This window comes from Trichosurus vulpecula, chromosome 4 (genome assembly GCF_011100635.1).
Source record: "Trichosurus vulpecula isolate mTriVul1 chromosome 4, mTriVul1.pri, whole genome shotgun sequence".
NCBI lineage: Eukaryota > Metazoa > Chordata > Mammalia > Diprotodontia > Phalangeridae > Trichosurus > Trichosurus vulpecula.
Window position 1 is genome coordinate 132,608,658 of NC_050576.1, and position 12,721 is coordinate 132,621,378.

Genomic DNA, 12,721 nt, shown 5'->3' on the forward strand with positions numbered 1-12,721 from the left:
GACTATCTTGTATTGTTTTTTATCTTTGTTCCCTAGCCACTGGCCCAGCGCCTATTTGTGTTCATTTTTTGATTGCAGGATCAGAGATTTAGAGCTGGAAAAAACGCTAGAGGTCACTGAATCAAATTCCATTTTACAGAGGAGGAGACTGATGGACTCTGTTCACTGTCACACGGCTAGTAAGCGTCTGAGGCAGGATGTGAATCTAGGCCGTCAGGACTCCAAGTCCAGGGCTTTGCCTATTCTGTCATGCTGCCTCTTGAAACTTGAACTTAAATGAAGAGAGCTGGTCTGCTGGACTTTTCCAGAGAGCATCATAATAATGTTTCGCACACTGCTTAGTCACTAGATTTAAAGAACAGCAGTCATATTCTTGGTCATGATAAGTTCTTATATTAAGGAGGAAAACTCCCAAAGCAGTTTAAAATCTGTAAACCAATACGAATTTCAGAAAGAATGTCACGTCTACCTTAAAAGAAGGGAGAGAAGACTTGTGGGGGTTGGAATATGTGAAACCTACTTAGAAAACCATCTCTGTTCAACAAACTCTTACCTCAAAAGCAGCATTTCTCAATGCTGACATTTATTTCCTGGATGAGTAATGAGTTTTGAACCTGCACATGTAGACTACCTGCTCAATTAACTGGACTGTGGGAAGCGTAAAAGAGGTATGAGATGTAAAACTGTCCAGTTTCCTTAAAAGAAAATATTCCCAGATTCAGGATCAGGGTGAAAAAATGCATCTCCAGGGTTGAGGAAAGATGAGGGTTCCTATTTATACTTGGGAGCTCTCTTCTGGAGCGAATTAGATGCTGTCAATCTTTGTTGGGCATACCATAACCCACCACCCTTCTGATGTTGACCATTACCAACTTTCTGGAGTTCCTTACAAGCTATGGCAGCTCTTCGTTAGATGCCAACATTGCTCTTGGTAGTTCGGGGCTTGCCATGATGATGGTGACCACAGTTTGTAAATGGGCCTGGAGCTTTGATGGGAATACTTCAGCAAAAACCGAAGGATCTCTCCACATCCCTTTCCCCCACTCCCCAAATTGTGAAAGAAACTACTGAGTCAGCAGTAAATTAAGATAAAGAGGAGGAAAATAAAAAAGGAAGAAAGAAAGTCTCCTGTCCTTACTTCTTTAAGAAACACTCTAGATCAGGGCAATCTTCAGGGACACTGCCCCCAGTAGACAGCGCTTCATATTCAAAAAGTTTGACATATTTGAAAGTAAACTAGTGGTTTTCTGTCATTTGTGGAAAAAAGAAATACTGTTAAGGACCACCCTGGACTGCTTCTTATATTTGAATCATAAACCTCTTTCTGCAATTGGCCACACAGTATTTTTTGGTTCTCCATCAAGGTTAGGCTTATACAATACTGTGTGGCAGGAAAGATAAGACTGTATCCTGATACATATTTTAAAACACAGCATGAAAATAAGAAACAATGGTTTAATTTATAACAGAACAGGATGATAATAACAGCTAGCATTTATATAGCATCTACTATGTGCTAGGCACTATACTAAGCGCTTACAGTTATCATCTCATTCATTACTCACAACACCGCTGGTAGGTAGGTGCTGTTATTATCCCCATGTTAGCTGAAGAAACAGAGGCAAATGGGTGAAATGACTTGTCTAAGGTCACACAGCTAGTATCTGAGGCTAGATTTGAACTCAGGTCTTTGTGACTCCAGGCCTGGCACTCTAACCACTGTAGCACCAGGTAAAATGATAATATGATGAAACAAAGATGAAAAGATCTGTCCCTTTTCCTTTCTCCATTATTCATCTTTTTTAAATGAGGGAAAAAAGACAAAACACCCACATTTCTAACAGTTCCCTGTTTTATTGCAATACATCAAAGTCAGGTTAATATTAAGTGTGTCACCAACATAAAGTATTGGTGAGGAAGTCATTCATTACATTTCGGACTGTCCCACCTTAAATATTTCTGTGCAAAAGAATCCACATCATTGTTTGGTAGCAGAGAATCTCTTACAAAGTCCCCCACAACATCAAGGGCGTCAAATCCAAACAAAATAAAATAAAAATGATAAGAGGCCAAAGCAGTATCTTTTCCCCCTCCACACAGACTTGTCAGCTTTTATACTCGAAACAAAAAAAGTGATTACATCTAGGTCATGCAAAACTGTACAATAATATTACAATGAAAAAAACCCTAAAAATATATTTTTAAAAAATAAATGATATGAAACTGTCAGACATAAAAAAGGCAGCTCATTTTTTTCCCACTGAAATACCAAGTATGGTTTGTGTCTTTATCAAATTCTTCCCCACAACGGAGGCTGTTTCTTAGATGTAACAGAAGGTTTATTTTTGTTTCATAGTTTCAAACATGGATGGAAAGAAAGAGAAGAGCCATAGATTCCCTGATGAAAATGCCAAAGAAATGGAAAACAAAACATCTATGGCAGCCATGTTGCTTGGGAGTCCTGGGCCCTGTGAACTGTATGAGCACATTCTACCCCCCATCCATCATCTCATCAAGCAGGATTATTCTGAGAACTTTGGCCTGGATTAAGTCATTAAAGTCACAACTGGGAATGCTGTGGGTAAAATGAAATGTCAACACTTCTTTATACAGTTCAGAGAAGAATGAATGGGAGGCAGGAGGAGAGGACAAACAGAAAAGAGTGAGAGAAGTGCCTGATTCTCTCCTATGTATTTGGCCACCACTGTCACTTATGAAGTCTGGCCTATCAGAAGTTTCTAGACATACAAATTCAAGCTGACCTGATTTTTCATCTTGCTTCGGCATCTAGAGAACTGACACAAAATATCTTATCCAAACACACCTTGGCTTCAAGACCAGAGTGTTTTCGGTGATTACAAAGCCACTGAATCCAGCTCAGTTACAGCTTTTTAAGTACTTTTCCTGCTGGAGTCAGAGAAGGTTGCTCTCATTGCTCTCATCAATTCATAGGCAATACCTGAGAGTTCAATATAAATTCAATCAGTCCTGGTTCCATCAGGCTCAAAATCTCTTTCTCAGATACATAATTCAGTAATATGCAGTCATTAAGTGATAAGATACATTTCTGACCACAAGAAAAGCAGAGGAGGGCTGAAAGGCCACTGAAGAATGATGACAAACTCGTTACAAACTGTTTTAGATTCAGGGGCTCTGGGGACGTGTGTGTGATAAGAACAGATATTTCAAACTCCATGCTTAAGTGTAGGAACCAGGAATTTCTTGGCAAGCCAAATGGACAAATGACAGCAGTTATAATTTATGACTCTAAAGCTATGTTCCAAAGGAAAGGGCCCAAATCACTGGCAATGGCTAGATTTTAAAATAATTAGATAAATGCAACTGACTTTAGGAACCTCTCAGGTTTTCAGTTTTGGAAAAATTATACATATACTGTGTACGTCAAAAGCCCATGATGAGATCACTCAAGATTCCAGGGCAGACAGCATGCTAGGCAGGTCTGTAGCTTCAACCTGCACAGTCGCCTTTAGCACCAGAGCCTCCGCAGTGCCTAGCCCTCAGAGACAGAGGCTGGGCAAAACCACTTTAAGACAGAGCTTTCCTTTCTAGTAAGAAGAGAAATGTAGTCTTTCCACACGCATCTAAACTACCCACGATAAATAAGAGGTTCTATGTGTAGTACTAAGAAGAGATGGGAAGCATCTTTTCAATCATGTGCCACTGGACTCCTCTAATGGTCAACAAGTTTCTTTTTCTTTCTTTGGATCCTTTTTTTCCAGAGAGCCTTTAGTGGATTTTTGGGTACCTACTCAGAAGATCCTGAATGTATTATGCTATGCATTTGAAGGTAGTGTGATGATAAAATATGGACCCAGTATAAATATCAACAATTTATCAACTGAGGGAAAGTGTCTCCCCTCCTTGCCAAAAACAACGTTTTTGGGGGGAGGGGAGATGTGGAACATTGCAGTCAATTTCCTATTGAAATTACCCCATTACAATCAACTCTTCATTAAAAAACATCATTGGGAGGCTACTCCAATGAGAGCCCTGGCATGGGGCAAGCAGTATGTGGTATGAGCTGGAGCTCTCTGTACGGTTCTGGGGCTCATCCTGTTCATTTCTACTTCTCTTCTGGGAGGTCTGAGAGAGTGATCAATTTGAAATGGAGCCCAATCCTTTAGTAGGCTCACTTTCTGGCCTTAGCAATGGTCCTGTCTATAAGCAGTCTGGGGCCACAAACTGGCCCAGTGCAAAAGGGCTCACTGGCATGATATGAGACAGCCTTAGGGAAGGGAAATCCCTAAGAAGACCTTGAGCAGAATAACCGACAAGACTGAAAATAAGGTGCTCCCTGGGGGCTTCTGTCCTTTTGTCTGCTTTGTCTTTCCTTATAACACACTAGTGCTGAGTCGAGCAAGGACACAAATACATTTGCTGCTATTCTATCATGTCTAATGCTAAATGCCGCATTTAGGAAAATGTTAGATTCAAATGACAATGAAACAGTAAGGTACCAACTTGACACCTGAACAAGCCAAATTGTATAGACAGTATATTAAATGACTCTTGAAATGCAAAAACTTTATATATATTTTTCCAAAAGCAAAATAACTTGGAGGTGACTTTTTGGAACAAGTGTGCCCATGACAAAATAAAATACAATAATTTTAGAATAGCCATAGACTTCAGCACGTCTAATGGCATTAATTGTAATTTTTCTTTTATTCTCCTATCTGAATGTCTATAAAATAACCCCAGCCCGATCCCTCTGCCCCTAAAAAGTTCTGTAAGTTTTTCCTCAGCGTGGTCACTGCTGTTACCACAGGAATGTAGAATGAAAGCATGGTTGTCAGTGGTCAAATACAGCACAAATGCTAGGATCTAAATTTATGACACAGAAAAAAATTCTTTTAATGCAGTGGAACATTATCGAGTGTCCTTGGGAGGGGAGGTATATGTTTCCAATTTTTTAGTGAAGCTCACATAAGGAGATTCCAAGAGGCTGATTTCTCTTTCTTTTCCTCCCTCCCTTATTAACGGGTGCTATTTCATGGGGGAAATTGTTTTAGACCTCCATCTCATGACAAAAGTACAAGAACTTGAGGTTAACATGGACTGTGAGAAAAATGGAGTTTTTTCTATTCTCAGTTGATTTTCCTGTGGTGCCCCCAAACATCAGAGGAGCAAATAAAAATGCAACCAACACCACAACCAACCACCCAAGCAAGAAATGTGCTTGGAATCTTGGAAGGAATCTTGGCAGAACTGACAATTCTGGGTTGACTAACTGACTAAACATGAGTATCCTTTGTGTCAAAACTTAAAAAAAACCATCCTCAGGTGAAACTAAGAAAATATTTGGTCGAGGCTGCTCAAAATGCATGCATTTGGTGGACTGAAGTTTTAGCTATTTGGTAAACTGTTTTCAGGCCAATTAGAGGAAGATCACTCCCCCCTGAAGTAAAATGAGTAATGTTATTACAGCCTGGGGAGGTACAGTGTATCCCAGGAAAAAAAAAAGCACTTCTGTGATCCTTAGGGAGACCCACTCCTTTGGAAAATATAACTCTGCCCATAGGCTTTGGGATGGAAGAGCTGAGAGGGTGGCAAGAAATCTTATCTCATCATTTATTTGTGAGAGATAAGAAGAGTAATCTTTAAAATGAAGATTATGGCTTTAATTCTACTACAGAAAATAGATATGTCTCTGATGACAAGAGAAATTAAACTGCTCTTCTATCATCTGTGCTCAACAGTATCTTCCAAAGGGAATGTTGCTTTCTCTAGTTCTCTCTCAACAAATATTAACCAGTCTTTTCAACATTTAAAATTATTTAGCATGAAAACATATGGAAACAACACAATTATTTTAAATTAAAGGATTTCTTTCTCTTAAATAAGCATCCATCTTTTACTGAATACATGATGCTTCTCTCTTAATATATACAATCAGTATTTAACTCTTAAATCTGTGTATTTAAACTCTGTATTGTAGTAAAATATGTATTGTTTTAATTAATAAGGATTCACTGGTAACAATCAGATTAACATTCAATTGTGGTGGCTGAATGAAAGCTTTATGATGCTCTTTGATGTACTGATCCTCCCCACAAAGTCATGGGTTCACTGTGCTATCTTACAGTATGAGACTCTAGTGCTCGTTTAAGTCTTATTCATTTTTAGTTATCTTGGTCTATTTATACTAAATTTTTTGGAGGAAGTAAAAGATAATGAAAGCAGCTGTAATTGTATGAAATGAAATCAATACAAATAGAAATCTGTGGCAGCTATATGACAAAAGTTTGCCCTTTTTTCTGCTGTTGTTAAATCTGGGGGTAAAATTCACCTTTGAATCATATCAGAAGGTAAACCTTTTCTTTCCTACTCCCACCTCCCTTCTGATATCAGCCCCTAGATAATTTTCAGGCAGAAGTGAGGGGGAGAGATGAAAGCGAGAGAATAGGGTGGGTGAAGGGGAGCCGTGGGATAAAAAGCCGTTGTGATGTCTGATCTGAATGCTGAAGCAGTTCATGTGTCCCAACTCACGTGGTCAGTGCTCTCCAGAGAGAGGCTCTTGGTCTTGTGAGGAGAAATGGGGCTGGGAGGGCTGCTGAGGTTGGAGCTGTTGGAAGCTGTAGAGTGCCTTGGAGAATCAGAGTCCTGCAGCCCCAAAAATTAGGACATTATTGATGAGCAATAATTATAGCTGACATTTCTATAGAGCATCATGGTTTACAAAGTGCTTTACACTATCTCGTATGATCCTCACATTTAGCACTGTGAGGGAACAGAAACATCACCTCCATTTTAGATATGAGGAAACGGAGGCATTGAGAAGTCACAAGTCTTATGTGGCAATGCCAGGAAAACCAAGCTTTTCTGACTCCAAATTCAATGCTCCTTCCATTACACCATAGCTGTGGAAAAGGCACAAGCCACCATAGATACTCCTTCCCTCCCCTCCCCCACCCCCTCACTCCCTTTGATAATTAAACTAATTTGTTTACTTTTTCACTGTCATTAATCTCTCAAGATACAGGTGTGTGTGTGTGTGTGTGTGTGTGCGCGCGCGCGCGCGTGCCTGTGTAATGAGAATGAAGACGAGTACATGCTAAATGCTTAGATGCACATAACTATTAATGGAAGCAGTTAGAAATGTGTGCTCTTTCCACATAAGCAGGACTAATAACTCAGCTGAAAAGCTCCTTCTCAAGGTATAGAATCCTACACAATTCTAGACTGTAAACCCAAGTTACTTGGTCTCACTGCCCACAGGGTAAGGGTAATTCACTGAAACTGCTACAGGCTGATTTCAAGATCTCCCCTATCCGTACATTTCTTCTCTATTTCCAGCTTTGTCAGATGGGATACTTAATTCCAATGTCCATTTATGAATTCCTGATACCAGATCCCACTTTTTGTAGTTCCCCAAATTGCCATCCACAGCCTTTAGTTTCTGTCACACTCACCTCTCGATCATAGTCTCTTGCTGGCACATCACTTCCTTGGTCCATACCTCCAGAGGACAATGAACCATCTGAGGGAGAGGTCATAGGCTGCCGCTTTGTCCCATAGCTTCCTCCCGAGAATTCTCTCCTTAATGCACTACCATTTTGTGAAGATGACCCTAAAATATTGCGCAAATTCCTTGTATTACTTGTGTGAAAGAAAAAATTAGTAAGTCCATGTCATTAAATGAATAAACATCATTATAGCTTCTATATACCTTATGTAATAAGAAACACATGAACTTATCTCATAGGCAGGAAGGAAAATGGAATGAATACTTTCAAAATCTCTTTGTCAATTGTTTTGAGAAAAAAGGCATGTGCAAAAAATAGCACTGCAAGCAACTACTGCCAGTTGGGAGGGATGGTTAACAAAATGGATGACCAAATAGATTAACCCTATCTCCACTCCCCAAAAATGACAAGTTAGGACTATAAATTGAAATTTAATGAAGATAAATATACTAGACTATTAAGCTCCATTAGGGCAAGAATAAGTCTAATTTAAATTTGATACTGCCTCCAGCACAAACAACAATGCGCAGCATACAGTAAGTGCTTTATAAATATTCCTGTATTTATTAAATTAATAAATCAAAGTCAATTCCAACATTTAAAAAAATCAACTGCACAAGGATAAAGTCACAAAGGCATGGCTAAATATCAAACTACATGTGGGAAAAATTTTTTAAATTAAAATTAAATTCATAAATAATAAAATTAATAATTTTAATATAAATTAATTTAAAAATAAAAAACCCTGGAGCTCTTAGTGGACTTTACATTGAAGACAGTACTGGATCAGAAATCATATTGTATAAAGCAATGTCTCAAAAAACATAAGAATGTTTAGTTTGGAGGAGAGAAGATAGGAATGTGGTGAGAGGGATGATCTCAAGTATTTTAAGGACCTTCACTCCATGGAAGAAGGATTAATCTTGTTCAGTTTAGCTGAACAATGGAAGAGGGAGCACTTGGTGGAAATTAAGGAGAGGCAGATTTAGCTTCAGTGTAAGTAAAAAGTTACTAATCTTCAGGGTTGTTCCAAAGTTGAATAATTGCTCCAGGGTTTTTTATTTATTTATTTTTTATTATTAGGTGCCTATCTTCACTTGAGGTTTTTCAAGCGAAGGTTGGATGAATGATAAGTGGGAACATGGTAAAGGGCATGCTTATTTTAAGTGTGTTTTGGACTAGACGGCCTCTCAACCTAATTTTAATTCTGAAATCCTGTGATTATATGTGATACCTCTTCTCTTTTAGACTTTACCCATAATTCCACTTTTACTTAATTTAAATTTTAAAATACTCGATTCAGATTACAATTTAATATAAAAAGAGCTGAGTAATAGAAAGAACAGGGGAGCCATAAAACTGAACTGAAAAAAACTCCCATGATTTATAAAATTATTTTTATTGGGGCTCCTCAAGGACTGGGAGGTAGGCAGTTTTCTAATCATAGTCCAAAATTTCAAAGATGAGAGCTCCCTAAAATGGGGAAATAGTCTCTAAGCAAGGAATCAGGAAACAGGCTATCTGTACCAGGCATGGAAGCTTTTTCCCTTAATGTTCAGGTTACAGAGAAAAGTAGGAGCCGATCCTGAGGGAGGATGAGAGTGAAAGAATAACTCAGATTTTTAGATAGGTGAGAAATCTGAGTTGATTGAGGCTCTTTCAGGAATTGCAAACCTCACGCTCCCTCTAGCTATACTCACAAAAGAAGGTAATCACCAGTATTTTTACTGAAGGGTCAAGTATTTGGTCTCTTTAAAAATAACAGAGCTTCTTTTGTGGTAGCAAAGAACTGGAAACCAAGGGGACACCTATCAACTGGGGTATTACTGAACAGATATGGTACATGAAGGTGATGGAATACTTTTATGCTGTAAGAAATGATAAGGGATGGCTTTGGAGAAATATGAAAAGATATAAAGTGAGCAGAACCGGAATATATACTATACATACAATATATACTATAACAACCACTACCAACACCCAATCTGTAAATAAAGCCAAACAACTTAAAAAGACTTAAGAACTCTGCTCAACACGATAATCAACCATGATTCCATGGGCTTAGAGTACAGAACAAGATATTTTTTGGCCATAGTCAATGTGTGTTTTCATTTTGCTTTTTGTATATTTGTTACAAGGGCTGTTTTGTTTTGTTTTTTTAACAGGGGTGGGGTAGTGGAAGAGAGAAATTAGATTTTTGTTAACCAAAAAAGATTAAAATAACCAAAACATAACAGAGCTTCCAGCTAGAGGTTCAGGTAATAATAAACTGTTCCAATAAAGTACTTCATGAAATGTCTTCAGCTTCCTTGGTTGGAAGGTGCTATATATAATATATATATATAATATTTTATCTGCATAATATATTATATAATAATATTTAATTCTTAAGTATTTATTTAGTATTTACTTATAATCACTGGTAACATTTATTTTATAAAATCACAAAATATTTCCATTCCGCTCCTCCACCCCCTCAAAGACTGTTCAACGTCATTTAGCTTCCGTTCTATGACTATAGGCTATGAAATAAAATTCTCATTTAATTTATCCATGAATCATTCAATTAAAATGATAGCCGAGGATGGGCTATGCAATTAGGTTGCACAGTGGATAGAGGGTGAGCCGGGAGTCAAGAAGATTCATCTTTCTGAGTTCAAATCTGGCCTCAAACACTTTTTAGCTGTGTGACCCTGGGCAAGTCACTTAACCCTGTTTGCCTCAGTTTCCTCATCTGTAAAATGGGCTGGAGAAGGAAATGTCAAACCACTCCAGTATCTTTGCCAAGAAAACCCCAAATAGGGCACAAAAAGTTGGACACAAACGAAATAACTCAACAGTAAGAAGATGCATTGAAATGTATTTTATATAGTAAATGCCATAAGAAAAGTGTTCATGTGAATAACAAAAACTCTTGCCTGGAAAACTTCCCAATTATATTAAGTTTCCATTCTGTTTTCCTCTCTTTCTCTGTTTTTATAAATCAAATGCAGTCCCTCAGTCGTAGCTATGAAATGGTGCTTGAGTGCTTACAGACCTTATCTTCTAATTTACTTAGTCATTTCCACCTCTTGAAATGGGCGTTTTTGTTGTCTGGACTGCCCTTGTACCTCCACTTGGAGCTCTTTTGCCATATTTTTACTTAACTTAAATACTGATTTGAATTTTCTAACAGTCCCTTTGTAAATGTGTGTTTTTCTTTGTGTAAGTATTGGATCAAGATTATGCTACTTCACTTAGTCTCAACATGTTTATCAGGTGAGAACACACATTGACTGATTGCTAGGTGTGAACAATGCTTGGGTAGCTTGGAAGTGCTACAGGAGATCTGTTTAAATTGGATGAGAGACTTGGTCATGCCTTCTGTGGCTTCTATAAAACCATGGAACTAGTTGGAACTGGAATTTGAACTAGAGGCAAGCCCCAAAAAGTGTTTCACTCAAAGCCTACAGAAGGAAATGCTTGGAATGGGTGATAAGAGGAAGAAAATGCCTCTCAGCCTCTTTCCTCCATTTTTCATATTTCCTTAATTTTCTACAGGTTCTCACTTGGTCACATTCTAGATCTGTTCTCATCTTTTAATTGTGCCAAAAGCATACATTATGACTGCTGCGCATAACTGTTAACTGTTCTAAATGTGTTTTTCCCATTAAGCCTTAACTTTAGGATGCCAGTTTGCTTCATAACAATCTCTTTCAGCTTTCTCTCTTGTATCCTCAAGCTAGATCTGTCTTTCCTGGAAAGCACCAGCATATTTTCAAGTATCACCTTCATCCAGCAGTTAAATTTAACCTTTGTATTTGAGCTCAAAGCTGTCATTCTCTGATGTTACTTGGCACACATTAAGAATTTCACATTTATCAAAACAATAATAGCTAGTATTTAAATAGCACTTTTAAGGGTATAAAGTTCTTACATTATTTCATTTTATTCTCATAACGTCTGTGGGAAGCAGATGCTTTGATTATCCCCATTTTTCAGATGAGAAAAGTGAAGCATATAGAGGTTGTGACTTGCCCAGAATCATATAGCTGGTAAGTACTGGAGGCTGGCTATGAACTTAGATCTTCAATTCCAGGTCCAGAGCTCTACCCACTGTACCACCTACCTAAATAACACAAACAGCATTTTGATATTCTTGGAGAAAATATTCATGAGATGAAATGGCTATTTAATGTGCTTTTCAGTGTACAATTAGTACAACTCCCTCTTTGATTTAAAAGCCATATCAACTTTACTTAAGAGTAATGACAATGGGATTTAAGGCTAAGCCACACAGTGGCCTTAACCTGTCTCCCTGGAACAAGCTGCCTTTTATATAAATTGTTCTTCATGTTATTGAGTTGGCGATATTTTTGAAATAGAGAAGAGTTGTCTATGAGTACATCAAACATTTTACTATTCTGAGTATGGCTGGTTTATTTTATACAGCTATGAGTGTGTAGTAAGTCAGAAGCTTTGTGACCATTATTTAATAGGATGTGAATGTCGCTGTAGGTTTGGGGTGGCTTGTTCAATAATCACAGTTGATAATATATTGCTCTTTATGTCCCCATGGTTTTGAAAACCATTTTTGATTTTCAACTATTATTTTTGTATACATGCTTGTACATTTCTTAAGTGACACAAGCCGTGACCACTCTGTATGAAGTGCATAAAAATGTAATTGGGCCACGCTTGGAAAGGCCACTGGAACCATGGTAATATATGACGGCTTCTCCTAAGAATCATGGGATCAAGTCTCCACAAGGATGCTGACAAGTGCTTTGCTAATATTTCATGGATCCCTATATTAAGCACCTGAATCAATAATTATTGATCTTATTTGGACCTCTCACTTTCCAGGTCTAGCGCAAAGCTAGTTTGAGCTATCTCCCTTGAGGTAACTGTTATCATTCATTATAGTAATGGCATGCAAGCTTTCCATTTCATATTTGATCCAATCTGTGCTTTTATTGTGTTGGACTTCTTTCAACCTTATAGATATCTGGATATGCTTCATAATCCTTCTTCAAGGGTTCTCACTCTGCTCTAATTTCTTTGTTTCTTAAGCTTCTCTAGTACAAAATTTGATACAGAATTGTTTTTTTTTTTTTTGAGGCTGCCATGACTCCTTGTATTCCCTTAAAATTTTCACTTTGACTTTCTATTTTTGATTAACATTGTAAAAAATTTCTGACATTTTCATTTTTTTGGATTCAATTTGCATTTTGTTGCCATTACCTTTAACTGAG

At 37.8% G+C, this 12,721-nt stretch overlaps 1 protein-coding gene across 8 annotated transcripts in view; it reads right to left on the minus strand.

Annotated features, from left to right (window-relative positions):
• Window positions 1-1,834: 1,834 nt before the first annotated feature.
• CDC42BPA (CDC42 binding protein kinase alpha) overlaps window positions 1,835-12,721 on the minus strand; it is a 426,736-nt gene continuing 415,849 nt past the window's right edge. For all 8 annotated transcript variants that reach the window (XM_036754912.1, XM_036754907.1, XM_036754911.1 and 5 more), the window contains 2 exons: window positions 7,434-7,591; window positions 1,835-6,624 (listed from right to left, as the gene is read on the minus strand). In XM_036754912.1, coding sequence (XP_036610807.1) covers window positions 6,493-6,624; window positions 7,434-7,591 — 290 coding nt within the window. In that variant the 3' untranslated portion in view covers window positions 1,835-6,492. The remainder of the gene's footprint in view (window positions 6,625-7,433; window positions 7,592-12,721) is intronic.